At 47.1% G+C, this 27,682-nt stretch overlaps 1 protein-coding gene across 1 annotated transcript in view; it reads right to left on the minus strand.

The window, feature by feature from the left end:
- The window catches only part of TFAM (transcription factor A, mitochondrial), a 270,156-nt gene extending 252,816 nt beyond the window's left edge, over positions 1–17,340 (minus strand). The window contains exon 1 of the mRNA XM_086922455.1: positions 17,126–17,340. Coding sequence (XP_086778581.1) covers positions 17,126–17,205 — 80 coding nt within the window. The 5' untranslated portion in view covers positions 17,206–17,340. The remainder of the gene's footprint in view (positions 1–17,125) is intronic.
- Positions 17,341–27,682: the final 10,342 nt, after the last annotated feature.

Raw genomic sequence — 27,682 nt, forward strand, 5'->3', positions numbered from 1 at the left:
TGCTTCATGTTCCCGTTGACTCGTAACACGTGGCCGTTCATTTGATACTAAACAAGCCGAAGCACCAGCAGGCAGCAGCAGTTTCATTTTTGGCCACATCTCGCGAGCTATGTTTGTAAATCAGTACAGGAGCTGAAATGATGAGTTCGGGCGGTGGGTATATCCTGCGGTGCGGCATACCTGCTAGAAGACGAAAGCCAGGCGCTGTCCTGGCTCCCAGTGACCTGCAGTCAGCCCCCGCAGCTCGGATTGCTGTGCATTTGCTCCCCCTGGTGGATTCTGTAGAAACTGCGTGTGCCGACAGAGAGCAACTACTTCAAGCAGCCAGGGCATTTTTATTAGGCCTATGAAAGCAATCGGTAGAATGTGTTGCTCATCTGCATTGAAAGCATGTCTCGTGAGCCCTCCCTTTGTGACCTTTCTGTTATAGAGCGTTCCGCTGATTTATAGCTGGGATTGCATAATATAAATAACACAGAGTAAGGTTGCTTATCTAAGGAAGACAATAGTTCACCCCAAATGCGTGCCATTTTTCGACCAACCCCACTCACAAATGTAAACAATAAAGGTAAACACTGTCTTGAGATAGGAATAATCTAAGCACCCCACAAGGGAGAAGTTGCATTGGCACATCTTTCCAAAAAAGCTCTGATAGCACGCACAGGGGCATGGTACGGTGGTAGAATAGGACATTACAGCGTCCAGTGCCAGGAAGACAGTATAAGGCCAGACATCTATAGCAGCACAAAGCACACCCCCTCCCTTACCAATGGCACGGTTTGTAGGTAGCATTTGCTATTCTGGAATGGCTGAGTGAAAAAGCGCGTCAAATCCAAAGTATTCTCGTTATATTGCAAATACCGGCCAGGTAGTAGCTCTGAATTTCTAGCCACCCAGTGGTGAATGCTAGGGTAGCAGGGCGGCCCCGTGGTTGTGTCGAACAACGCTCCGGTAAGTGGAGGCCACCTGAGAAAATACGGTCATGCGTAGAAAGCAGTGTTTAGAAATGGAATAAGATGCAACGGTTTCCTTGAGGCGCCGCTCCCTCCCCCTTTCTTAGCGGATCAAGAGTGGCCTCGCACTGCAGTTATTATGAGGAGAGGACATTCATTCGGAACGAACACAGAAGCTTCGCGGCATGGCACTTGAAACGTTAGTTGCTTAGCGTGAATCTCGGCAGCTGCTAAGGCAATTAATGAGGGTATAGGACGTGACGCCGTATAATTCGGGTTTCTCTGAGGCAGAAAACAGCAAAGCTGGGGTACCATTTAACTCAGGGAAACGCAAAGCCCGCTCTCTGACCTCGACTCGCGTGCATACTTAACAAGCATGAAGCACGGCGGACAGGGGGGGGGCGGGAACGGCGCACGGACAGCGGGAGGGGGGGGGGCGGGAACGGCACGCGTGCATGGGCTGCCGATTCGATTCTCTCTCGAAAATGGGCACACAGAGACTGCCAGGTGGAGGAGGCTGCGACTTCTTGGGGCGGCTGTTGTTGAGAAATGGCCTAAAGAAAAGCGCCGCCATTTTCAGATTCGGGGGAGTGTTTTTTGCGCCCTGAGTGACAGACGACGTCACAGGGCTAAAGAATGCAAAAAATCACGCCCCCGAATCCGAAAAAGACGGAGCTTATTTGGAGGGACGGCTCTCTCCTCCAATGGCTGGCCTCCTTTTAGGAAGCCAGCCAATGGTGGAGAGACAGAGCAGGGAGGCGGATTCTGAAGCCCCACTAGAGGACATTAATTCTCCTGACCGGAAGCTGCTTCGCAGCTTAACGGTCCCGAGACCTAAAAAGTGCATGTGGCGAGAATGCGCGTACTTGTGTTCACGTGCTGTCGTGTTCTAATCGAGTGGTCGCTCCCCTGCCTACTCCTCTGCTGAGATCTGTATTGCAGCGCCTGTCTCCACTTGTGGCATTAGCATCGTAGCGCTTGACTGCAGACCAGTATTGTAGCGCCTGACTCTGTTTTATGATCTCTATTGTAGCGCCTACTGCAGATTACTCACCCCTAACGCAGCGCTTGACTGCACAGCCCTTAGCCATATCGTAGAGCTTGAATTAATATTATTTTTTAGCAGCGCTAGCGCGCACCCCGTTGCTGTGTATGATAACGTGATTTGCACATTATCAAGCGCCAACGCTACCACTGCTCCTGAGTTTGTTGTTGTTGCTGCCATTTTGTCCGGAACCCCTGGCCCTTCCTCCACCTCGCTCCCGCCTCCCAGCTGACCCGCCCACGCTCCGCCCCCTCCACTATCCATTTAAGGCTGATGTCCCAATGCGCAGCGTCCACGCGCTACGGCCGCGCCGAAGGTGCGCCAAAGGTAAGCCCGTCTACGCCCGTCCGCGCCTGGACCGCGCCCAGCGCCAGACCCCCAGGCCCTCGTACCACCCACCCCTCCCGCATTACATACAACGCCTCCTCCCTCCTAGCCCTTAACCCCGGCCGACTCTCCAACTGCGCCCAAGCCGCTCCTGGACACACCCATGGACCCTTCACATGCTACTCCTGCAAGTTCGACGGCTCCAAGAAAAACTCCTCATCCACGAACACACAACAGATATCTGACTCCAATCACCTAAAATGCATCCTGCTCAACACCCGCTCAGTCCACAGACACGCCATCGACCTCTGGAACCTACTAGACACCATTTCTCCCGACGTCGCCTTCCTAACAGAAACATGGATGAACGCCTCATCAGCCCCAGACATCACCATTGCCATCCCGGAAGGATACAAGATCATCCGTAAGGACCGCACCGACCAAACAGGAGGAGGCATCGCTATCGTCCATAAGAACTCCATCCGCATCTCAACCAGCTCAGACGTCAACCTTGCCAGCGCCGAACACCTTCACTTCCAGATCCACACCGACCCCAAGACCACACTCAGAGGCACCCTCCTCTACCGACCTCCAGGACCCCGTGCACAATTCAGCGAAGTTATCACTGACTGTATCACCCCACACGCCCTCCCCTCCGAGGAATACATCCTATTGGGAGACCTCAACTTTCACCTCGAAAAGAGCAATGACAGCAACGCCACCTCCCTTCTGGACAATCTCGCCAACCTCGGACTCAAACAACTTGTCACTACGCCCACCCACATCGCAGGTCACACACTCGACCCTATCTTCACCTCCAGCAAACATGTCTCCTTCAGTCACACCACAACTCTCCATTGGACGGACCACAGCTGCATACACTTTATCTACAATAAGACCACAACTCACAACCATCCTCAACCTACTCTGCGAAGAAACTGGAACAAAATCACCATCGACCAGATCTCCTCATCGCTTCTTCAAAACCCCCCTGCCCACTCCCCAAACCCCGACCAAGCAGCCATTAACCTCACCCAATGGCTATCCAACAGCGCCGACATCCTAGCACCGCTGAAAAAACGTCAAATCAAACTAAGCAGCAAAAACGCCTCCTGGTTCAACGATGATCTTAAAAAAAAAAAAAACGAAGAAACTCTGTCGTTCCCTCGAGAAGGCCTGGAAAAAAGAACCAAACACCAGCACCAGGGACGCCTTCAAAAACACCACCCGCATACACCACCAACTAATCCGATCTGCCAAGAAAGCCGCATTCAAAGACCGACTAGATAACAACGCCCATAACAGCAAGGTATTATTCAACATCATCAAAGAATTTACCAACCCCTCAGCCAACTCCAACGACATCACCCCCTCTCAAGCCCTCTGCAACTCCCTAGCTTCGTTCTTCCACAACAAAATCGCAGACATCCACAACAGCTTCGACAACCGACCCGGAGACCAACCCTCCCAACCTTCGGCAGGACCTTCACCCCCCTTGAACATCCTTAATGACTGGAACCCAATCTCCACTGAGGACACCATACACCTGATGAACTCCATCCACTCAGGATCCCCCACAGACCCTTGCCCTCACCACATCTTCAACAAAGCAGACTCCATCATAGCACCACACCTCCGAGACGTCATCAACTGCTCCCTCAACTCCGCCACCTTCCCGGAAAGCTGGAAACACGCAGAACTTAGCGCCCTTCTGAAAAAACCCACAGCGGACCCCACCGAACTCAAAAACTACCGCCCCATCTCGCTCCTTCCATTCCTGGCCAAAGTCATCGAGAAAGCCGTCAACAACCAGCTCGCCGCCTTCCTCGAAACCAACAAATCCCTCGACTCCTCACAGTCCGGCTTCCGAGCCAAACACAGCACGGAGACCGCCCTCATCGCAGCAACAGACGACATTCGAACTCTACTGGACAATGGAGACACAGTCGCCCTCATCCTCATCGACCTCTCCGCAGCCTTCGACACAGTCTGCCATAGCACCCTTCTACAGCACCTCAGAAACATCGGAATCCAAGGAAAAGCACTGGAATGGATCACCTCGTTCCTCACCGGAAGAACCCAGAAAGTCCGCCTCCCACCATTCAAGTCAGAGGCCACTGAAGTCATCTGCGGCGTACCACAAGGATCCTCACTCAGCCCCACCCTCTTCAACGTATACATGAGCCCCCTCGCGGCCATCGCACGCCAACACAACCTCAACATCATCTCCTACGCCGACGACACTCAACTGATCCTCTCACTCACCAAAGACCCCAACACCGCCAAAACCAACCTACATGAAGGAATGAAAGAAGTAGCCGAGTGGATGAAGCACAGCCGTCTGAAATTGAACTCAGACAAAACAGAAGTCCTTATCTTAGGTACCTCCCCCTCCGCCTGGGATGACTCTTGGTGGCCAGAGGCCCTTGGAAAAGCACCCATCCCGACTGACCACGCACGGAACCTGGGCGTCATCCTGGACTCCTCACTCTCTATGAACAGACAAGTCAACGCCGTTTCATCATCTTGCTTCAACATTCTTCGCATGCTAAAAAAAACATTTCGCTGGATCCCCACCGAAACCAGAAAAACGGTCACCCATGCACTGGTTACAAGCCGCCTGGACTACGGAAACACCCTATACGCCGGTATCACCGCAAAACTCCAGAAAAAACTCCAACGCATCCAGAACGCATCAGCCAGACTCATACTAGACATCCCGCGTAAAGACCACATATCTAGTCACCTGAAAAACCTCCACTGGCTCCCCGTCAATAAGAGGATTACTTTCCGCCTCCTAACTCACGCTCACAAAGCACTTTACGAACTTGGACCCGAATGCCTCAACATAAGACTTTCCTTATACACCCCCTCCCGCCAGCTACGATCCTCCAACCAAGCCCTTGCTACCGTACCTCGCATCAACAAAACCACCATGGGAGGTAGATCCTTCTCCTACCTCGCAGCTAAAACCTGGAACTCACTCCCCACTCACCTTCGTCTCACTCAGAACCACCTAGCATTCAGAAAGCAACTTAAAACTTGGATATTAGACAAGTAATTCCCCACCCTTCTTCAAGCGCCTTGAGACCCTCCGGGTATGTAGCGCGCTATATAAATCTTTTGACTTGACTTGACTTATACTGTGACCTTATGCCCCTATACGGCTATAATCCATTCATACCCCTATAAATGGCATAAACGATCAGAGCCATATTTCAGCCATATTTCAGAAACTCACCTCTGCAGCTCATTAAAGTAAATGACACAGCAGAAGCCACTATCTAAGATTCCTAGATTACACTCAGAGTTCTTCCACAAGATAAAACCCAGCAACCTGGGAAAGCCGCGCTTGCTATGTTATGATTAGTAATAAGAACTCTAATGAGCACGGAAAGGACGATCACTTTCTAGTGACATCTTTATTGACGTCTTATGTCCAAAAACTTACGTCAAACAAGGCACCTTTCAGGTATAAATATTACCAACGTTGCCTTAAGCAAGCGCGATGCCGATAATGATGGTGTGGTGAATACAGGAGCAGAACAGCTGTCCCTTGCAGAGCCCAGCAGATGCAAGCAGCCCACGGACGCTACCCCTCCTCCTCCTTGACGCGCTGAGAGAGACGCTGTCTTTTCTCTTGCCAAGAAAATCCAGCTCCGGCGTTTCCAGCCTACTCTTGCGAGTAACTGGGATATCAAGCCCTGAAAGGAGATACAAGACCTCCAACATTCTATTCCAGAGGTATGGTGTTGACTAAACCCTTAGAGAGAATTCTTGAAGCAAACCTTGGCAAAACCAACTCAACTTAAACTGCTACTTACTTACTCCCTTCCATTTATTAGGCTTAGGTCAGGTACACTGGGGTAGGCGTAGTTAGAAGCACCAGTTGAGTATGTTAGCTAAATGTATATATGAATGTATATATTTTATTCATTTTAACCATTGTATGGCTAAGAAACCATATCAATGCTTTTACAGTATTATTTCGCAATCCTCCTTTTACTGTACGCACTTTTTATAATAACAAGTCTTGCAATTGTGGCAATTCATTTCTCTTGCATGAGAAGAAAGACTGTTCAATAAATAATACCTTTTATTGAAAACGCCCTTCTCTCTATTCTCTGCATCTTGGTGAAAGTAATCTGCACAACTGACTGAGTAAAATAACTGTCTATTGTTCCACACGACTCTAGAGATTGACTCTTATTCTAAGGAGCAAAGTTGTCATGTTTATGCGGTTGTTGGAAAACTGAATCCCTTCTTGTCTGTGCCAGGGAAGCGGATCACTTCCTATTCAGTCAAGAAAGTTTCCAGTGACCTCTGAGCTAGTTGGTAACAAACCCAATTAAGTTTAGCATAGTCAGTAGAGACCTGGAAGACCGCACTTCTACGTCTATACTGCTGTTTATGTTATTCCAATGCGCAGAGCCTATAGGGAAAATAGGAACTACACTACAGTGCACTGCATCAAATCGCCAGTTTGGTTAAATTCTGGATAAGCCCCTATATCTCTCGCCAGCTCGAATACGCAAGCGCATTGGCAGGCGAGACCTAAAAAAATATATTAGAAGAACTAGAAGAAAGAATCCCTTGTAGGCACTCTTACCCATTGATACACTAATTACCCAAGCCTCCAAGGGTCTACTGGGTTCCCCATCCCCCCTTTTACTCATAAATCTACTTGTCCTGTAACAAAATCCACTTGCCCCTTTGGTGCCACGTAGAGCAGCGACAAATTATGGCAGTAATCTAATTATATAGGAGCTCTCCCTCTCTGATTAGGACAGCGCTCATACCATAGTAGTTTTTAAATACTTGCAATCCCCTTATGTTGCCATGTTTCCGCAGATCTACATACTGGGGCTGAAGGTAGTGGTGAGCAATAGTTCCAGGGTTAGAATGCCTTTTTGAGTCTGTGCAAAACTACTAATTTGCATGTTTTAAGGGTTTTCTCTTCACTAACCTTTTTCCATACTGAGAAATGTTGTAAATGTACTCCTAACAACGGCGGACGTAAACCTTCTACCAGAGTAGGGGAAAACGTGGTTGGAAGTAAAGTGAACTTGTAAACACTCAGATTTTCTCATGAGCAAACCTACACGTGCAAATTTGCTCATGCTGAAATGCAGCTCACACATTTTCTATGAGTACTATTTCTTGTCCTACTTCTGTAAATTCTTGGGAATTCACGAAAGCTGTATAGCTGCACTTAATGCAAGGACATTTACCATGGGTGCACTTTTGAAACTTTCTTTAATAATTGTGCACCATATTTGGTCTGTCGTGGACCATGACCTTTTGTCTGTATTAAAATTCTGCATCTCTCTCTCTGTATCGGCTGGCTTCACTGCGAGTGACCGCATTCTGCTCTTTCACAAGGAGCATATCGGCAAACAATGTAGTTTTGTTCAGTGCCAGTAACTACTGTCATAGTGTGTATTTTTTTAGACCAAAAAAATAATTTTTGCTTTTGTTATAATGGGGAGGGCCCGGCAGCTCCTTCACCAATAAGGTTTTACAAAAACCATGCCAAAACAAGTCACACATTGACAAAATTAAAAGGCTGACCACCAATTTCAGACCTACCAGCTTTGCAAATTCTTGTTTATTTTTGTTTCTCATAATGTTATTGAGACTAGTTACACTAATTTTCCATTACAAATATTTTTGGGAAATACTAGCATGCATCAACACATATTAGTAAATGATTCTGTGAAGAAACGGTAGCTCAAATTTTACAGTAGTTTAGATCAAATAAAATAAAAATGTCCTTCTTTCATTTCATTTTTTTGTCAACATCTTATTTTGAAAGCAAAGAATCATCAATCTTGCTTTTAGGCTTCTGCAAATATTTGCATCAAATCAGAGAGCAATCTGGGAGCATTATACATAGCCTTAAATTACTAAACTTTGAAAACGTGTGTACACATTTTTATACTGGAACCACTGTCAGTAGTGCAGTCAGAGCTTACAACATTTACTTAGAGCGCTTACCCTAATAATAAAGGCTTTCAATTAATAAACGCTAAATACAAATTTGACCAGCATTAACATATGGACAAAAATATTTCTTTAACTGGAGACAGAGCCATCCCTGATCCATAATGTGGTACTGCAAACTGGCAGCCAAAGGTTATGTGCTGCAGGGGGTACGGCCTACTTGTCCCAAGAAGACAATACACAAGAAAACATGCTGCCCTTGATCCCAAACAATTTGTCCTGAGTGTTGGGCTATAGGAATTCCACATCCCTGGTATGCTAAGCGTGTATGAACAAACAATATGGCTCTGCTGGTTGAGGCTTTCAGTCAAGAACATTGCTGCAGTAAGTGCCACTGGAAAATGTGAACTGGTAAAACCTTAAAGAATAATTCAGCTCATATCAAATCCAAATAACAAACCATTTAGTCCTACCTTCAGCGGTCGAAGTGGACGGGATCGGCAGGGCACGGCATGCCCCTACTTCTCTTATTTAACAGATTCCTACTTTTTTAGTTTAAACCTGCGTCCCAGGACGCCAGAAATAGCCAAGATCTATAGATAAGGCTTGACGTTCGCGGCCGTTCAGGAAAGAGGCCGGGCAAAGAAGGAAAGGACTCTATTTCTTCCTTCCTGCCCTGAGAAGACAAGTACAGTGTCCACTTCTCCTGTTCTGCTGCTGGCAGCTGCCCCCACCCACTTTATTACTCTGCCTCCCTCTCTTTCTGTCTTGCTCCTCCTCACTTATTGACTTCAAGAAACAGTTATTACTTCCTCTTTCCTTTATTTGTTCTTCCGTAAATTGGATTCCAAAAAAAAAAAAAAAATCACTCTGGAAATATCGTCTTTTTGGGCCATTTTTCTATTCCAACGTGCAGCCTTGGGAAGGAGAGAAATTAAAGGTTCAAAATGTGGAAAATATTAAATAACCGATCCAATAATAAAAAAAATTTTAAACGATATAGTCGGCTAAAAATCTCTCCTGTGGAAAGGGACGGTGTCAGTGTACTGAGCGTCAAGAGCAGTGTGTTCCTGGCTATTAACAACAAAGGAAAACTCTACGGATCTGTAAGTAACACCTTTTAATGGGGATGAGGGAAGAGGTGTGTACATTGAGAGGACATGACGTGCACAAACACAGGCTGCACATATAAACATACCTTCAGACTGCTCCTTCCTGCTGCAGGCCTCAAAGTGTTAGCATATCCTGCTAGGAAGCATGCTAAATCTTTGAGGCACACACATGCTGGACTATGCAGAGCAGCTGTTGTGCCTTTCAGTCCTGCACTGCCCCTCACCACAGATTGCACTTCCAGTCGAAGAGGGGCTATTGTCTTCTCGGGGGTGTAAGATGCTGCCAGAGTAGGGTTACCATATCTTAGGACCCCACAACTGGGAAATTTCGCAAAAATAGAGGAAGGCCCACAATTTTACAACAGCGAAGTGGCAGAGAATCACAGCTCTCAGCAGCATAGAAGAGGCACTGATAAGACACATACAATGTAATTTTTAAAACTAGCATCATGCTTGTTAATTAAATTATTTACTTATTACAGATGCTAACTAACCTTTGCTTTGGAACCCCTAAAAATCTTAAAATCAAGAGAGGAACTCGCCAGGGATGTCCTTTCTCTCCCCTGCTATTTGCCATCTATATGGATCCCTTAATACGGAAGATAGAATCAGCACCAGAGATCACCCCAGTCAATACAGCTCTTGGGCCATGCAAGATATTAGCCTATGCTGACGACGTTGCGGTGATAACACCTTGCCCTACGGAAGCAACTACATTTGTAGAGGCCGAGGCCTTAAGATTTGGACAAGTCTCAGGGTACTCATTGAACGCGTCTAAAACCCAGATTATTAAAAACTCTTTTACACCTTGTGAAGATAGAAGAGTAGTGCCGGCAGGGAAATACCTCGGAATTAATATTATGTCTAATTTAGATAGTTTGGTGGATAATAATATTGCCCCAGTAATCGAAAAGGCAAGAAAAGATTTGGATCGTTATGAGAACTTACATTTATCATTAGTTGGGCGAGTTAATATTATTAAAATGCTGATCTTACCCAAACTGTTGTATCTTTTAAGGGCAATCCCTCTTCTAATTGAAAATAAGTGGTTTAAAATTTGCGAAAGTATGGTAAATCGTTTTATTTGGGCTAGAGGTAAAACCCGGAGGGCATTGAGGTATATGTGCCTTCCCAGGGACAGGGGGGGGTGGTCACTGCCGGATCTAAAGGTATATTATTGGGCTGCAGCAATACAAGGAATGGTTGGATTAATTGGGGGGGCTGAGATGGATGGATGGGATAAGACAGGCTCGCTGGCTATATATGGTTTAGCTCTGGGTACAAATGCTGAAAATTTTTTTTTAAGATTTACTGATGGAAGTTACTTTAAAAGAACACGTTTCAAGATAATTATGGCGGCCTACAGCATATGGAAAGGATTTTCCAAAAAAGTTGGAATAGGGAAATATAGTGTATATACTAGATTCAAAAATAATCCCTCATTACCTAGGGCTGTGTTCTCAGGAATGGTATATGAGGAATGGGAGAGTTGAGGTATAAGAATGATTGGTGATATGTGGGATGATAATGGCATCTTACAATTTATAGATTTGAAAAACAAGTATATGTTAAACACAAATCATTTCTTTAAATACCTTCAAATAAGGAGTTGTATATTAAATAAAAAAGGGGGAGCTCTAGGCTTTGGGAGGAGTATAATGATGGATCTCATACAAAAAGGTAATGACTGTACTATAAAAAGATTTTATTTAGAAATGACAAAGTTAAAAAAGGATGATCTTGACAAATGGATAAATAAATGGTCCTCAGATTTAGATATAGCTAGAGAAAGAGATATTTTCTCTGAATCACTTGAGATGGGATGTAAATTACTATGCTCAGCGTCTCTGCAGGCCCAGCACTACAAGAGCCTGTATCACCTGTATTATACGCCATGGAAAATTGCTCAATGGGGGGCTGTGTCGGGCATCTCGTGTTTTAGATGTGGCAGTATGGAGGCCAATTTGTTACATATTTTCTCCACTTGTCCACACTTAGATAAGATAAAACAAGATATCGGGAATTTTTTCCGGAATGCCTTAGACACAACAATAGAGTTGGACTCGGCAACTATTTTGTTGGGAATATCCCCCAACGGACAAATTAATTGTAAATATTTTCTGTTTGTAGCAATGTCGATTTTTAGGTTGCTTGTGGCCTCAACTTGGTTAGATCCAAATCCTCCCACGTATCATCAATGGCTAGGAAAAACTTTGTCAATACAAAAATTGGAAACAGCTATTTACTCTAGGAAAGGGAGAAAGGTTAAAAAGCTGGGTATACAAATCTGGGGTCCTTTGATTCAATGGAAGGCTGGAACTGAATAAGGTATTTTGAGGAATGTATGTATTATGGAATGTTAACATATATTATTTGTATCCGTATATATTATGATAGGATCTGTATGTAGTATGTATATTGTAATATTTCACTTTCCCTTTTTTTTTTTAATATGTAGTTGAGTATGTGGCTGCCTTATGAAACTTATTGTGCCTTGTCCATGTAATGGGGGGGGGGGGGGTGGGGGGGGGAATAAAATGTGGGGAAAACATTTATTAATAAAAATATTTAAAAAAAAAAAAAAGGAACCCCTAAAAAAGTGATTCTCGGTGTTTACAGTTGACCCACTTTAAAAACCAGGACAGGAGCCAAATTTGCAGAAATCCACGGGGACAGCTGTTGAAAAACCGAGACTGTCCCAGCAAATCCGAGACGCCTGGTCAGCCTATGCCAGGGCCACAGAGCCTTCATTCCATAGCTCAATCCTGCTATAGTTGGAACCCACATACACGCTGTTGTTCCTAGCGGCACAGACACTGACATCAGGGAAGGCTTGCATGGCCGCGTCCCTGCCTGTTCTCACATTATGCACTCTATCTAGGTGATTAATTAGACCGCCACACAGGAGACAGTGCTGAGGAATGGGCCTTTCAGGGCTTTTTCAAAATTGTAATTGTAGCAGCATTTATATAGCACTTCTTACTCCAGACAAGGGTGGCACTCAGTCGTGATGGGGATTCGGCAGGAACCATCCTTCGTATGACACACACATCCTTCTCTGTTCAAGCAGCCAAACTATGGAACTCTTTACACCCAAACATAAGAAACATAGACAGCCACCTTAGCTTCAGAAAACTACTCAAGAATAGACTCTTTCCGACATAACTGCCATAAGCAAACAGAAATATACAGCATATCCCTTTGTACAAAAGCATTTATATATATATACCTATATATGCGTATTGCTTTGTATAAAAGTGTAGAATAATTTTTCGCCATTCATGTTTGAACTGCTCTTGTGGAAAAAGGGAGATGTGCTGATGACAAACTCCATAGCTCAGAGACAAATGGCTTGTGATTCCACTTTTAAGCGTATTTGGGACATTCGGTGGTTGGAAACGAATCCCACTTTGTGAATGTATTTTAATGTCAATAACTCATTAAATCTTAAATAAATGTGCATCCATTGGTTGAAGTAAATAACGTAATAAGTTGTAACTAGGTAGTGAAATGCCAAACAAACACTAAAAATTAGAATGATTTGCTGTTTCTGGCCAAACATGACTCCGCCCACTGACCCAATCCTCAGGTTATTTCCGCCCCCTGATCTCCGCCCACAGTTCCCCTACTTTTTCCCCCCCCACTTTGACCACTGCCTACCTTCAGAGATATCATCGAATCAATGATTTACAAAGGTTTTTTTTCTACTTGGGTGACGTTTGTGCCTGAAGGACATGGGTGCAGAGTTGCATTGCGATGCACGCTCTAAGAAATTCATTTCGGCATTTATTAAACCACTTGAGTTAATTTCAGGAATCAAAATTCATGAGGGTTATATGCTACTTAGCTACTAATTATGTTAATTTTGTGGTTTAAAGCTTTACCATTTGTGATCACCAAAAGGACCATCAGCCTAAATAATAAGGGTAATTTAGAGAAGAGATGCCCCAAGCTGGACGCTCTGGTATTCATTTTTATTTCGCAAAAGTGAACAGAGATCTTCCATGTGGTAAACTAAGATGCAAAGCATGCTCAAGGCTGTTCAACATTGTTCACTGATGCTTGAAGCAGGTCTGCAGATTCAGAAGACTAGTGCAGTAACTCATGGAATCTGTGTTTGGCCTCGTGACTGGCATTCCGACAAACTATATGGGAAATATTTGCATCCTTGCAGCTGCGCGTGTATTCAGTACAGTACCGTGAAGTAGATAAAACCATGACATGCAGTAAAATACCACACAAGACCACTTTAACGGTCCTGGTCACCTAAAGTATCCAAAAAGGTGGTGTCAGCAGGAAGTTACTTTTCGTGCTAAACAATTATTTGTCAATTGCTGCTTTTTGAGATTTTAACCCCTTAACTGCGCCGAACGTTCCGCGCCAGTGCGGAACGTCCTATTGAGAGGGCGGGGCGTGCACTACAAAGGTAGTGCACTCGACGGCCGTCAGAAACAGCCATGAGGTTAAATCATCAGTATACATTGCATTTGGATCACTTTCTTAGGAATCTTATAAAACTCAGCCAAATTTAAAGCAATGGATTTATGGAAAGGAAAAATTTTAATTTATGACTAGTTGATGACTCATATCTTCTTCAACCTGCTACTATAAGGGCAGAGACTACAGAAAGGAAAAACTTTCACGGTAATCACACAATACGATAACAAAAATAAATCACAGCCTTTGGGTCAAATTTTCATTTGTCAGCTGAGCGCTGGGCTCAAAGCAATCTGATGGGGAACCCAACCCTCGCACTCTCTGCTCTTGCCATTTATCTGCAATAGTTGCCCACTTCAGGGGAAATGTGTTCTCAATCAGAACGATAATCTCTTACCAATCCACTTCCGAAAAGCATCCAGTGCATTTAGGGGCACACAAATATAAGGTTAGGAAGTAGAAATAGATCCACGAGGGTACAACAGAGGGAATATGTATCAACAGACCGCACAATGGAGAGCGCATTCACACGGGGGACAGACTACGGGGCCTGGCTACTGCAGCAAAAGAAACTACTGCAGAGAAAGGCAGAAAAGATACATATGATTGTGGAGCTGGCTGCATAGGAGAGGAATAATGTGACTAAATGCACTCGGGACGTGGACGGGACGGAAACTAGAGAAGAAATAGCACAGTGAACAAACTCCGGACAGCCACGCAGCACACAAGTACGCCATCCGCAACCACCACCACCTCATTAGGGCGGCCAAGAGGACCTCCTTCAAAGACCGCCTCGACAACAAGGCACACAATAGCAAGGAGCTACGACCCATGCTAGCCTGGGCCAGCGTGAGCATCAATGACACCATCAAGACCATGCGCACAATCCACTCCGGCTCTCCGTCAGACCCATTCCTGCACCAAGTCTTCAACAGAGCAAGCAGCTCCATCGCACCCCACCTGCGCAACGTCATCAATCTCTCCCTCGAGACCGCGACCTTCCCAGATATCTGGAAACATGCCGAGATAAACGCCCTACTCAAAAAACCTAAGGCAGACCCAAGAGACCTCAAGAACTTCCGGCCCATCTCTCTGCCCCCCTTCTCGTCCAAGGTCAACGAGAAATCCGTCAACAACCCGAAACCTCGAAGAAAACAGAATCCTGGACTCTTCCCAGTCAGGGTTCCGCAGCAACCACAGCACCGAGACTGCCCTCATCGCCGCCACCGACATCAGGACCCTGCTGGACAACGGCAAGACCACAGCACTCATCCTCCTAGACCTCTCTGCCGCCTTCGACACCGTCTGCCACCGCACACTACGCGCACGCCTCCACGCCGCAGGAATCCGAGACAAGGCTCTGGATTGGACAACCTCCTTTCTCTACAGCAGAACACAGAGCGTCCGCCTCCCCCATTCCGTTCCAAAGCCTGCGAGATCATCTGCGGCATACCCCAGGGATCCTCCCTCTGCCCGACGCTGATCAAGATTTACATGACCCCGCTCGCACACGTAGCCCGACAGCACAACCTCAACATAATCTCCTACGCTGACGACACTCAGCTGATCCTCTCCCTCACCAAGGACCCCATCACCTCCAAACCTAACCTCCATGAAGGAATGAAGGCCGTCGCCGACTGGATGAAGACCAGCCATCTGAAGCTGAACTCGGACAAGGCAGAGGTCCTCATCCTAGGCTCCAACCCTTCAGCCTGGGATGACTCCTGGTGGCCGACATCACTGGGGGCAGCCCAGACACCCACCGACCACGCGCGCAACCGGCTCTCCTACTTCCCCAACCGCCAGCTACGCTCCGCCGACCTCTCACTCACATCCGTCCCGCGCATCAGAGGAACAACCACCGGTGGGAGATCCTTCTCCCACCTCGCCGCCAAGACGTTGAGCCCGAGCCTCCCCCTGAGCCTACGACAGACCCAAGACCTGCTGACCTTCAGGAGGTTACTCAAGACCTGGCTGTTCGACCAGTAGCGCCCCCCCCCCCCCTTCCCCGCGCCTTGAGACCCTTGCGGGTATGTAGTGCGCTTTACAAATGATTGATTGATGCTCCTAGGCAGGTCTTTAAGTGGGAAGAAAAAAAGGGGGGAGGGGGTCTCTCAGAGGGGCGTGGCTAATATAATTAAGGGTGTGGCTTAAAACACTGTAAAATAAAAATCTGTGCTCAGCATATAGTACAACCCGACTTGTATTTTGCTGCTTCTGTCATTGCATCCAGATATATGATACAAGTAACATCATACCTACAAGTCAGGATTATTGGCTTTGTCAATGGTTGTTAGTGCATCAGCTAAATAAGTAGCAACTATGGCCTGTGTATATAATATTGAAAAAGCTTCCACTAGTCGCACCACAACAATGTTGCTGCTCCTGAGTTTCAAAAAGAGAAGGGAAATCCAGGGAGAAACTCACTCTTTAAAGAATTTCCCTTCCCCTACAAGGCTCACCTGGCATGACGTCATGCCGTAACTTCTCCACTAGTGAGAAGTGAGCAGTGTTAGCATCGCACATCGATGCGCCTACTGTCACTGTAGTCTGCCTCTGCCAGGAAACATAACAGAGCGCAAGAGAGACCCGTTTCGAGGTCCCCTTTAGAAAAATGCCGGTGCTCAGCACCGGTGAGATCCGGCTCACTTAAAGCCCTACTCCTAGGCCTAAATCTCGCCTGGTGGAGCCCAGAGTAGGTGTTTAGAGTTCAACCTTTTTGCTTCAAAAAGTGCTCTTGGATTTGTAGTCATTGATTGCTAATACCAAACAAAACGGTCTGACATTTATGAAAAATATTCGGAAAAGAATGTATATGATGTCCAGACGATGAGAAGAGGTGGAGCAACCCTATCCGAAAAGGGCAAAGCATGGATTGGTTCACACTGGAATAGATAGGGGCAGCGGCTCAGTGCTGCAGGGGCACCAACAGAAAGACACTGAACAAAAGCAAAGAGTGAGCGAAGGAATCATGGGGCCGCAAGTGAAGTATGAAAAGCGTGGATACACCTAAGGGGAAGGGTCACAGTACAAAGGAGCGTGGGCTGCAGAGTAGTAAAGAAGGTATGTAGAAATAGAATACGCACTGGGCGTATTGAGGTAGGATGGTGGTAAACATGCGGTTATATTTCTCAGAGGAGCAAAACAGTGGGACCAAAGAAGTGCATTCTAGCAAAGCTTTTCTCCTCGAACACCACATGCACCTCAAGCCCTCTCGTGCACAGGTGTGTGCCTCTTACAGTTTCATATAAGTGGAGCTCTGAACCCTGACCCGCGCGCACCAGCTAGGGCACACTCGCTGCTTTCACCTTAGAGCTTCTTGTCCGCAGCTTAGCCCCCCGAAGGCTCTCAGCAGAGTCCCGATGCTGCCGGAGAGCAGGCCGGCCATCACAACACCCTGTTTATGTCCTCTATGCAGCGTGCAAATTTCACCCTGCCGCCAGAGCAGAGATCTGAATGCAGTTCTAAAGCATGCAGAAGAAAAGTCAAGGCACGAGGCGCGTGCGCACCGCTGCAGAAATGTTTGTATGGCGCATGTGCGGAGAAATGTAGTTTTATCTTTCCGATACAACTGCATGTTGCGCATGCGCATGCGCTTGCTACGCTCTAAGTTCTACGCATGCGCAATATAACGGAGTGCAATATAGTTCTTTCTAGCTTTGTAAAAAAAAAAACACGTTTGCGTAATGAGTTAGTAATACGCTATCTTGAGCGTCTTTAGATATTAAAGAATAGGTGCAAAGTGGAAGCAATTACTTGCTGGAAATCAAAACTGATACGAGAATAACTGATTGAATTGTCATGACGTCTGAATTCTCTTTCGCCTGACAACAAACAGCTCTTAGAGGTGTAGCCCCCTGGAAGGGTGAGCCTAGAGCCTTTCTGGCTCAGCTCGAAGTCATGTTGGAACCTCGAGCCCGTGACGAGCCGAGCTTTCATGTGGCTTTTGCCTACGTCTCACCTTCTACCCAAGATCTTTGGGTCGGGGAACGAGGTTCGGCTAAACAGCCTGTTCTGGGCGAATCACTCCAGGCGCGCAACGCCCATTGTGCTCAAAGGGCTTCAGCCACTCCCCCTCCTCCTGTTGTGTGTGTCAGCCGGGGCGGAGACAGCTTCTCGGGCTGGCGACCATCTTATTTATTTATTTATTTATTTATTTATTTATTTATGCATTTTTATATACCGCGGACTTTACCCGAAGGTGTCAGAGAGCTTCACAATAGGAACAGAACTGAAACATGAGAACATTACAAGTGAGCAAATTACAAAAGAAAACGTTACATTACATGAGGCAAAAGTGACAATCGTGAGCCAACAAAATACAAGAGGTAGCAAACGGTGCATTATAGGAGAAAAAAAAAGTGACGTGTGCAGGTTACAAAAGCGTCAATAAATGGAGGACACTCAAACACAAAAACAAACATTACGTAGGCAATAGTGGCACTTGTGCAAGAATTGAAAGCAAACAAAATGTAAAAGGTAGCAAACGGTGTGATACAAGAGAAAAGTGACGTGTGCATGTTATAAACAAGTTCCAAACAAAGGTAGAAGGATAATACTGCAATAAATGGCAGACTCTCACACCACAAGAACACACTGGGAAGGCACTTCCATAGTTATGGAAAGAAGAATTTTCTATAATGGGAGGTCTTCCTTCAGGTAAAAGAGAGGGTGAATGATGCTTCTCAATCTTTACTGCAATAAACACAGCATCCAATGAAAATAGATATTTTCATAAATAACAGTAAAACAAACAACATTTCCCATGAGTACACATGAGTATAGGCACGCCCCCATAGTCCATAAGAACCCCTTGCGTGCTCACATCATCCTCTTTCTTTGAGGCGAACCAAGTCCAACAAAAACTTGAACAATGAAACACTCCTCCAACATGGAAGAAACCAGGTTTCAGGCCAAACATCCTGTCGTCCGTCGTCGATCAATCAGACTTCTTATCTGATCCTAAAAGAAAGGAAACCACCACCGTAATCACTGCATAATTGGGAGGGCAAGCTTATTCACTGTAAATTAAGCCGGGTGGGATAACCCTCGCCTCTGTGTCCTTAATAGAATTGAAAATTCTTGGCACGAATGCTAGCAAATTTTTGATTCTATTACAGGACCGGAGGCTTCAGATTATGCTAGTTTAACGCTCATTAAAAACCACAGAAGTAATATCTCCCACCGGCTTATAATAAAACGTTTTAAACGTTGATTCTGAAGACCAATCTGCACATCGCATAATGTCTTGGATACTAGATCCTAAACCATAAGACTTTGAAGCCATAGCTCCTCTCACTGAATGTGCACCAAAGATCTGCGTATCAATACCTGCTTCCTTCATTATGAAGCAAAGCCATCTGGCAATTGTGGCAGCCGCCACAGGTTTAAACAGCTTTTGCAAAGCAGTCAATAACTGTGAGCAACCTTGAGGCCTCAAGGCCTTTGTACATTCCTCATATGCAGGGACGGTGGGTGACATTTGAAAGTGGTGGGGCGCAAAGTGATTTGCATACAGCACCGTAGCACAAACCCCAAAAGGGGGGTTTGGGGGGGTTACCCCCCCGTGGAAAATTTTGGAAAAAAAGAAGAAAAATCAGGCATTATCAACCAAATTTGAGAAAGCAGGAAGGTTAATAAAACAATTGTGAAAGTGCAGTTATTACATTAATAGATGGCATAACATAGGTAGCTGCTTATTCAGTATAACCACAGAGCTTCATACATTCCGTCCTATTACGCTCAGGAGTTGAATTCAGATTATAAGACTTTCACTCTACTTGTTGGAATCATGTCAGAGCAGCTCTGTGTGATTTCCATTTCCATAATCGGATAAACTCTGCATTTAAGGGGTTTTCTGGGGATGAACAGCCCACAGTAGACAGCCGTTTACTCTACCGAGTGCTTCCAGGGATATTGTAAATGAGGTTTGTTTCCTCATGCTAAGACCCCGTAAACATTTTAATTGATGAAAGATTTCAATTTATTTCACTGTCTTTTGCGTTGTTCCATAAAGCCCAGGTTATGCTGACAGTGAGTTCATTTTAATTCGATGTCCATGGTCGTAGAATAGAACGGCAACCATACATCAATTATAATATATCGTTTTTAAAAAAAATTGACTTAATGGTTAACCCAGGCTGTTCTCTTCCCCTTTCCTTGAGGTTTGGGGTGTAGCGTCAGACGCTGACCTGGAGACAGTAGGAACCTGAAGGACGGGGAATCACTTCCTGTCTGTCCCAAAAGGCCCACCGACATAAAAAACAAGCATTTGCAATGCAATGGTCTCGGCATCATTAAAGGTAGAGCTATTGGCATTGCTCATGACATTTTTTTTTCTTTAAATCAAAAGATTCTGCACTCACTACTCTGCACTCACTACTCTGCACTCACTACTCTGCACTCACTACTCTGCACTCAGCACTTACTACTCTGCACTCAGCACTTACTACTCTGCACTCAGCACTTACTACTCTGCACTCAGCACTTACTACTCTGCACTCACTACTCACTACTCTGCACTCACTACTCTGCACTCACTACTCTGCACTTACTACTCTGCACTCACTACTCTGCACTCACTACTCTGCACTCACTACTCTGCACTCACTACTCTGCACTCACTACTCTGCATTACCACTCTGCACTCACTACTCACTACTCTGCATTACCACTCTGCACTCACTCTGCACTCACTACTCTGCACTCACTACTCTGCACTCAGCACTCTGCACTCACCACTCTGCACTCACTACTCTGCACTCACTACTCTGCACTCACTACTCTGCACTCACTGCACTCACTACTCTGCACTCACTACTCTGCACTCACTACTCTGCACTCACTACTCTGCACTCACTACTCTGCACTCAGCACTTACTACTCTGCACTCAGCACTTACTACTCTGCACTCTGCACTCACTACTCTGCACTCACTACTCTGCACTCACTACTCTGCACTCACTACTCTGCACTCAGCACTTACTACTCTGCACTCAGCACTTACTACTCTGCACTCACTGCTCTGCACTCACTACTCTGCACTCACTACTCTGCACTCACTACTCTGCACTCACTACTCTGCACTCAGCACTCTGCACTCAGCACTCTGCACTCACTACTCACTACTCTGCACTCACTACTCTGCACTCACTACTCTGCACTCACTACTCTGCACTCACTACTCTACATTACCACTCTGCACTCACTACTCACTACTCTGCATTACCACTCTGCACTCACTCTGCACTCACTACTCTGCACTCACTACTCTGCACTCACTACTCTGCACTCAGCACTCACTACTCTGCACTCACTACTCTGCACTCACTACTCTGCACTCACTACTCTGCACTCACTACTCTGCACTCACTACTCTGCACTCTGCACTCTGCACTCTGCACTCAGCACTCACTACTCTGCACTCACTACACCTGTCCCTTTAGTGTAACTAAATATAATCTCCGATACCAATATGCCCGTGGTTATTTAGTTGCTTAAAATCTGCAGTTAGAAGTATCCATTAAAAATATCCGTTTTAGGTGTTACTTACTAGACAGATGGCTGCTAAAAGTATTGATCCCAAATATTCCAACTGTATCAATTTCTCCACCCAGAGCAGCACTGCCCGCTCACCTCATGCCACTGGTGGCTTGGTTTGTTACTCAGCTTTTAAACTATTCCAGTAGAATGCACGATGGGATATTTGCAATCTAAAAAATGAACTCAATCATCACGCTGCTTCCCCCAGTCAATTCTTTAATTTCTTAAATGTATTCTATAGATAAAGCAGTCCTTTTTGGCTCTTTTTCCGCCGCACTGGCAAAGCTAACAATGCATTTGTTAATGTAAAATTGAGTTTGTACATGGGGCGCATGTAAACTGCATTTGTGAATGCCTTTATATGCATTGACCCTTTAAACCCGACCTACTGACTTTGCCAATGCAAACCGAGCCGACACCGGCCCAGCAGACAGACGAGCTGCAGGCAAAACCTATCGTGGGGCGGGACTGAGAAAACGAAACCTATCGTGGGGCGGGACTTCCGTTTTGTGAAGCCCGCGCCCACGGAGTGCCTGGAGGAGCACAGAGGGAGAGCCCCGCGGTCGGAGGCTGCACAAGTCCGGAGGGCCTTTGACCGGTGAGCGGAGCGGAGCGGAAGGGGGGAGCGGGGGGGGGGGGGTGAGAATGCCTGTATGTCTGCGTGTCCGGCGGGGCGGGGAGAGAATAACTGTATGTCTGCGTGTGTGTGTGCGACGGTGGAGGGGAGGGGTGGGGGGCGGGATGCGACGGCGGAGGGGTGGGGGGGATGCTCGGTGCACGTGTGTGTGTGTGTATGCATGCGACGCCGGGGGTGGGTTCGCTGTATGTGTGGGTGCGTGCGTGCATGAGCGCTCGTGTGTGTGTCTGTCGCTGTTTCTGCGCATGCGCGTGTGGTGTTGCTGCTTCCCAGGAGACAGCAGCTGAGCGCGTTCGCGAGCGCGTGGCCAGCGGAAATCGCCTCCTTGAAGAGGCAATGCGCGTGGCCAAGGCTGTCTCCTGGGAAGCATAGTCCCTGACAAAAGATCTCCGGCGGAGACGCGCTTCCGCGCGTTGACGCCGAGACCTAAAAAGCTTACTTTTCATAGGATGGCTTTGTAATAAGTATAGATCATATTTGAAAAACCTGGAAACTTTTCCAAAATAAAAAGAAAATGAACAAAAAACTTTGGTCTGAAGTATAATATATTAAGATGGACAGGAAGTGCGTGAAAAAAATGTAGATACTAAGCGTTCAGTGAAGTGGAAAGTCTATCTGAAAACCACCGTGTGTCACAGCTCATGCAGATAAGCAAGTTTTAAAACAAAAACAGAAGGAGGCAGGCGGGCTATCATGAGGGATGGCTGGGAATCACCTTGTCCGATTGAAGACAGCAGAAAAACATCACAACACACACCATGCAGTAACGTGTTAATGCATGTTAATTGGCACTTAATGAGACTGGGCCCTTCCAAAGAATTCCATCACAAACACCAGGCACGTCTTTATTCGAGAGCCTGTCAGCCCGATGCGTGAAAAATGGGCAAAATGCATGCAGCAATGTAACAAAATCAGCCACTACAACGAACCACAAAAAACGCTTGAACACGTGGTATCAGGGTGATGGGGCCACTAACAACCATCACACTTAGAACCCCCACAACAAGTTTCCACATTCTATATTCCATAATATATCCACATTCTATGTTCTCTTTCCAATCTCTATCCCGCATTTTTAAACACTGTTTTCGATTCGAATACAGATAATAAAGATGGTTATTCTGGGCCGTCAGACTTACCCGAGCACAGTATTCGGGGAGATTTTTGAAATCCGCCTGCAGAATGCTCCCAAGAAAGGGCAGGGACTCACGACCACGAGGAGGCGAGTCGACTGGACCGGATCCTCCAACGTCAGCAGCTGCGAAATGGCTAATCACTGCATGACTACATTCAAGTCAGACACAGTGATTGGCCATTATGTAGTGCTGCTGAGCAGCAGTGCACCACCCACGCGCGGCATCCAATAATGGATTGCTGCGCGGTGACTGGGCAATCCTGGCGCTGCATGCAGCGCCAGGATTGGCTAGGGGGGCCCACTGTCTGCTCGCCCTCTGCCCTTCCTAACGCTGGGGGCTGGCCTGCCCGGCTAAACCTGCACCACCCTGGTCATTCACTAGGAGGGGGAACTTACTGCGCATGCTTGGACAAGTTTCAGCCCCAAGCTTCACATGCGCTAGGTGTACCTGACTGTCTCTGCTGCTATAGCGCTGGTGATGTCACACTGTCACTCAAGCTGTGCAGGACAGCCCCCCTGCGCGCAGCGGGTGCTGCCCGGATTCCAGGCTCGGCGGAGCAAAAACAAATTACTCCGACCTGGTGGCGATTTATTTCAAAAGTTAAGTAGTTCAGCAATTCCAGCCGCGGGTCCATGTGGGCTAGTGGGGCTATGCCCCTACACCCCAATGGACGCACCGCGGCTGCTCATATGCTTTTAAACATTTGACTACACATACTTTTTCATTGCCTGGAAATGCATTATAATCAATTTGTCTGGACATAGTTTTGGTGCGACCTGTAATGGTAAAAGAAACCCCTTCCGGGGTAAACACTCTACCTGTAACGTAGAGTGCTCTTACATCCGAAGACCGTCTGCATGCTGATAGGCAAAGTAACATGGCCAATTTTGCCGATAATTGCTTCCTAGACAAAAGTGCATTATCCGGCCATCTGTTGAACAAAGAGATGACTAATGAAACATCCCACAAACCCGTATATTTGGGTTTAGAGGGATTAGCTACCCTAATCCCCTTCAGTAATTTACAAACCCTCGGGTGCATGCCTACTGGTTTCCCGTCTATCTGAGCATGCCCCGCAGAAATGGCTGAATGAAAATTGTTTACTGAGAGATAAGCCAGGCCGCCAGCCGCCTTATCCGCCAAAAAGTTTAACACGTGGGGTAACTTTGACCTCACGGGGGTTCCAGCTGTCTTCCCACGTACCAATCCATCCAGTTCTTCCAGGCCGCGGAATATCGCTTCCTGGTGGATGGTGCCCATGCTTGCTTGATAAATTCGGAAGTTTGGCTCGAAACTCCTGGCAGTTGCCACTGTTCCCTGAAAGCCTCCATGCCATCAGTGTTAGCCTGCCCTCTAATAGTAACGGGTGCTGCTCCTGACGAGGGCCCTGCAACAGCCACTCCGAGTCTGGCAAAAGCCGGGGGCGATCGCAGCTCCACTGTAACAACTTGGGAAACCAAGCCTGTGACGTCCACCACAGTGTCACCATGACCACTTCCGCCCGTTGTCTGATCACCTGAGTCATTACTCTGGGAATCAGCAAGAACGGGGGAAAAGCATACTGAATCCCCTGTGACCAGTCCTGAAAGAAGGCATCTGTCGCCGTTGCCATCGGGTCCGGCCTCCAGCTGAAGAACCTGGGAATCTGATAGGTCAGTCTGGAGGCAAACAGGTCCGTCTGAAACGGACCCCAAATCGTCTGTAACCACTGAAAAACTTGGAGAAGCAGCTTCCAATCGCTGTAATCCCTGAGGTGCCTGGAATTCCAGTCCGCTACCTGATTGGACTGCCCCGGAATGTATTCCGCTATTACCGAGATCTGATTCTCGAGGCAATAGTGCCAAAAGTCTTTGGCCATTTGAACAAGAAGAGACGACCTTGTGCCGCCCAACTTGTTGATATACCTCACTGCGGACACATTGTCCATCCGCAGAAGGATACAATAGGATGTCTGCCTCGCAAACAACCCTGCGAGCAGTTCTAAGCAATTTATGTGTAATGCTAGTTCTTGCGTTGACCATCTGCCTCCTGTGGAGATATCTCCACAATGCGCGCCCCTGCCCCATCTGCTGGCGTCTGACTCGAACACCACCTCTGGCTGTGATCCGAAGATAGCTCTGCCGTTCCAGGCCTCTACATGACCTAGCCACCACTGCATCTCGGTTCGGACCTCATCCAACAGTGGAATGGAGTCCGTGTACGATAGACATCTCTGAAGATGTTTTATCTTCAGGCGCTGAAGTGCCCTGTAGTGAAGGGGACCCGGGAATATTGCTTGGATGGACGAGGCTAATATCCTTACTACTCTGGCAATTGCCCTGAGCGTGACCGTCTGGCTGTCCAGCAACTTCAGAATTTCCTTCTTCAAATCCCTCAGTTTTGCTTGAGGAAGACACAGCTGTGCCGTCTGAGAATCTATTGTGAACCCTAGGAAGTCTATTATCCGAGTCGGTACAAGCACCAACTTCTTCTGATTGATGACAAACCCTAAGCTTTGAAGCAGCGACACCGTAAGGGTCAATTGCTGCTTGAGCGTGGACTGGCATTGTGCCAGGATCAGTATGTCGTCTAGGTAAATTATGAGCCTGACTCCTCTTTCCCTGAGGTGCGCCACCACTGGTTTCATCACCTTGGTGAAGCACCAGGGAGCTGAGGAGAGCCCGAAAGGAAGAGCTGAATATTCGTAGTACTGGCCGTTCCAGAGAAACTGCAGGAACCTGCGGTGTGGGGGAAAAATTGGTAAGGACAGATACGCGTCATTTAGGTCCAGCCGGACCATCCAATCCCCTTCCTGTAATAAATCCACCAACAGGTGAATACCTTCCATTTTGAAATGGTTGTAAGTTAGGTACTGGTTGAAATCCCTGAGGTTGAGCACTAACCTGTTGCCACCCACTTTCTTCTGAACAATAAAGACGTTGCTGCAGAAACCACGAGGTCCGTCTCGGCATTGTACAATCACGTGCTTCTGTAGCAAGTCTGCAATTTCTTCTTCTATGAAACTGCGATCTTGTTGGGAAAAATGGAGAGCAGGGGGAAGGAACACTTGTGTTGGATGAGAATAAAATTCCAACTGAAAACCTTGTACAGTCTGCAGGACCCGAGCGTCGTGTGTCAAAGTCTGCCACTGTGGAAGACAGTGCCGTGTACGACCCCCCAGTGGAAGCAGTGAGAGATCTGTTACACTCACCTGTCTTTTGCTGGGACTTGAAATTCGCCCTGTTGTTTCCCGATTGGAAACGGCCCCTTTTGAAGTTTCTGCGGGACGGGTAGAAGGTTCCACCGCGGGTGGAGTCCCACTGTCCTCTTCCACAGCCATAATCGCCTCTTTGGGAGCCTTGCTGGTAGCCCCGGCCTGACGAGCGGCCCCCGCCTCGCCCGGCCCTGTTGAAAACACCCTGGGTAAGGGCTTGTTTAATACCGCTCTGGGCCATGTCCAAAGCAGTGAATGTCCCCACATATTTGGACACATCCTTGACAAATCGATCTCCGAATAAGTGACCATAAGCCAGGGGGTCTGGTTCTGCCTCCGCCAATTCCGCCAGGTTGCTGTCCATTCTGAGGAGCAATGATTTGCGTCTCTCAGCGGAGATCGCACAGTTAGCATTGCCTAGGAGGCAGATCGCGCGCTGAGTCCAGCCTGCCAGAATGTCCGGATCTACGGGCGTTGCACATTCTTTGGCTGCCAGAGCCATCTCTAGAATCTTGGCTAGGGGACCCACTACGTCGAGCATTTTATCTTGGCAACCTCTCCATGCCCTGTCGAGTCCACGTTTAGGGTCCTTTGAGAACTTTTTCAGGAAGGTCAGCATGCTCGCATCAATCTCAGGAGTTTCTGCCGCGTTGTCAGGCAGCTCCGGACGGGGACACTCGGATCTTAAACGATTGCGGACTTCTCTAGAGAAGCTCTTCCGCAGGTTATCATGAAGGTATTCACACACCGCCATAGGCGGGATCCAGTCCGAGGACCGGGGATGCATAATGTCCGAAGGGTCAAAGGTGAACGGCGTGTTGACCTTGTCCGTCGCAGCCTTAGGGGCCACCTTGGCTTTTTTCCTAGGAGGAGGCTCCTCCGAAGTGTCCGTGTCGGTGTCCGTATTGGTGGTGGTAGTGTTGGTGTCCACCTGCGCCTTTCGCTTAGCTTTCGCCTTCCCTTCTGCGTATGCGTGTTCTGCCGAACTTGACGCTGGCAGAGATGCCAGTGTTTGAGAGTGTGGCCACTGATCTTGAGAGGTAGTGGCAGTTGAAGGGGCTTGCTCCTTCTTCTGCTTCTTCGGTTTGTCATACCCATGACGTTTTGCAAACCCTTCTAGTAGCTTCCTGATAGGGCGGAGTGCCACAGCCAGTGCCTGCTGCAACGTTTGAGGAACCTTAGTCTCCATGGCTTTGTTCACCGAAGCCTGGACTGAAGCATCTAGTGCTTCAACAATCTTTTCCTCTAACACAGCCTCCTGCTGTCCATCTCCAACTTCCTCCTCTCCACCATAGTACTCCTTAGGGTCCTGAGCCCACTCTTACATGGTATTGATGTATGTATTAAATACACAGGG

Source organism: Lissotriton vulgaris, chromosome 5 (assembly GCF_964263255.1).
Source record: "Lissotriton vulgaris chromosome 5, aLisVul1.2, whole genome shotgun sequence".
Classification (NCBI taxonomy): Eukaryota; Metazoa; Chordata; class Amphibia; order Caudata; family Salamandridae; genus Lissotriton; species Lissotriton vulgaris.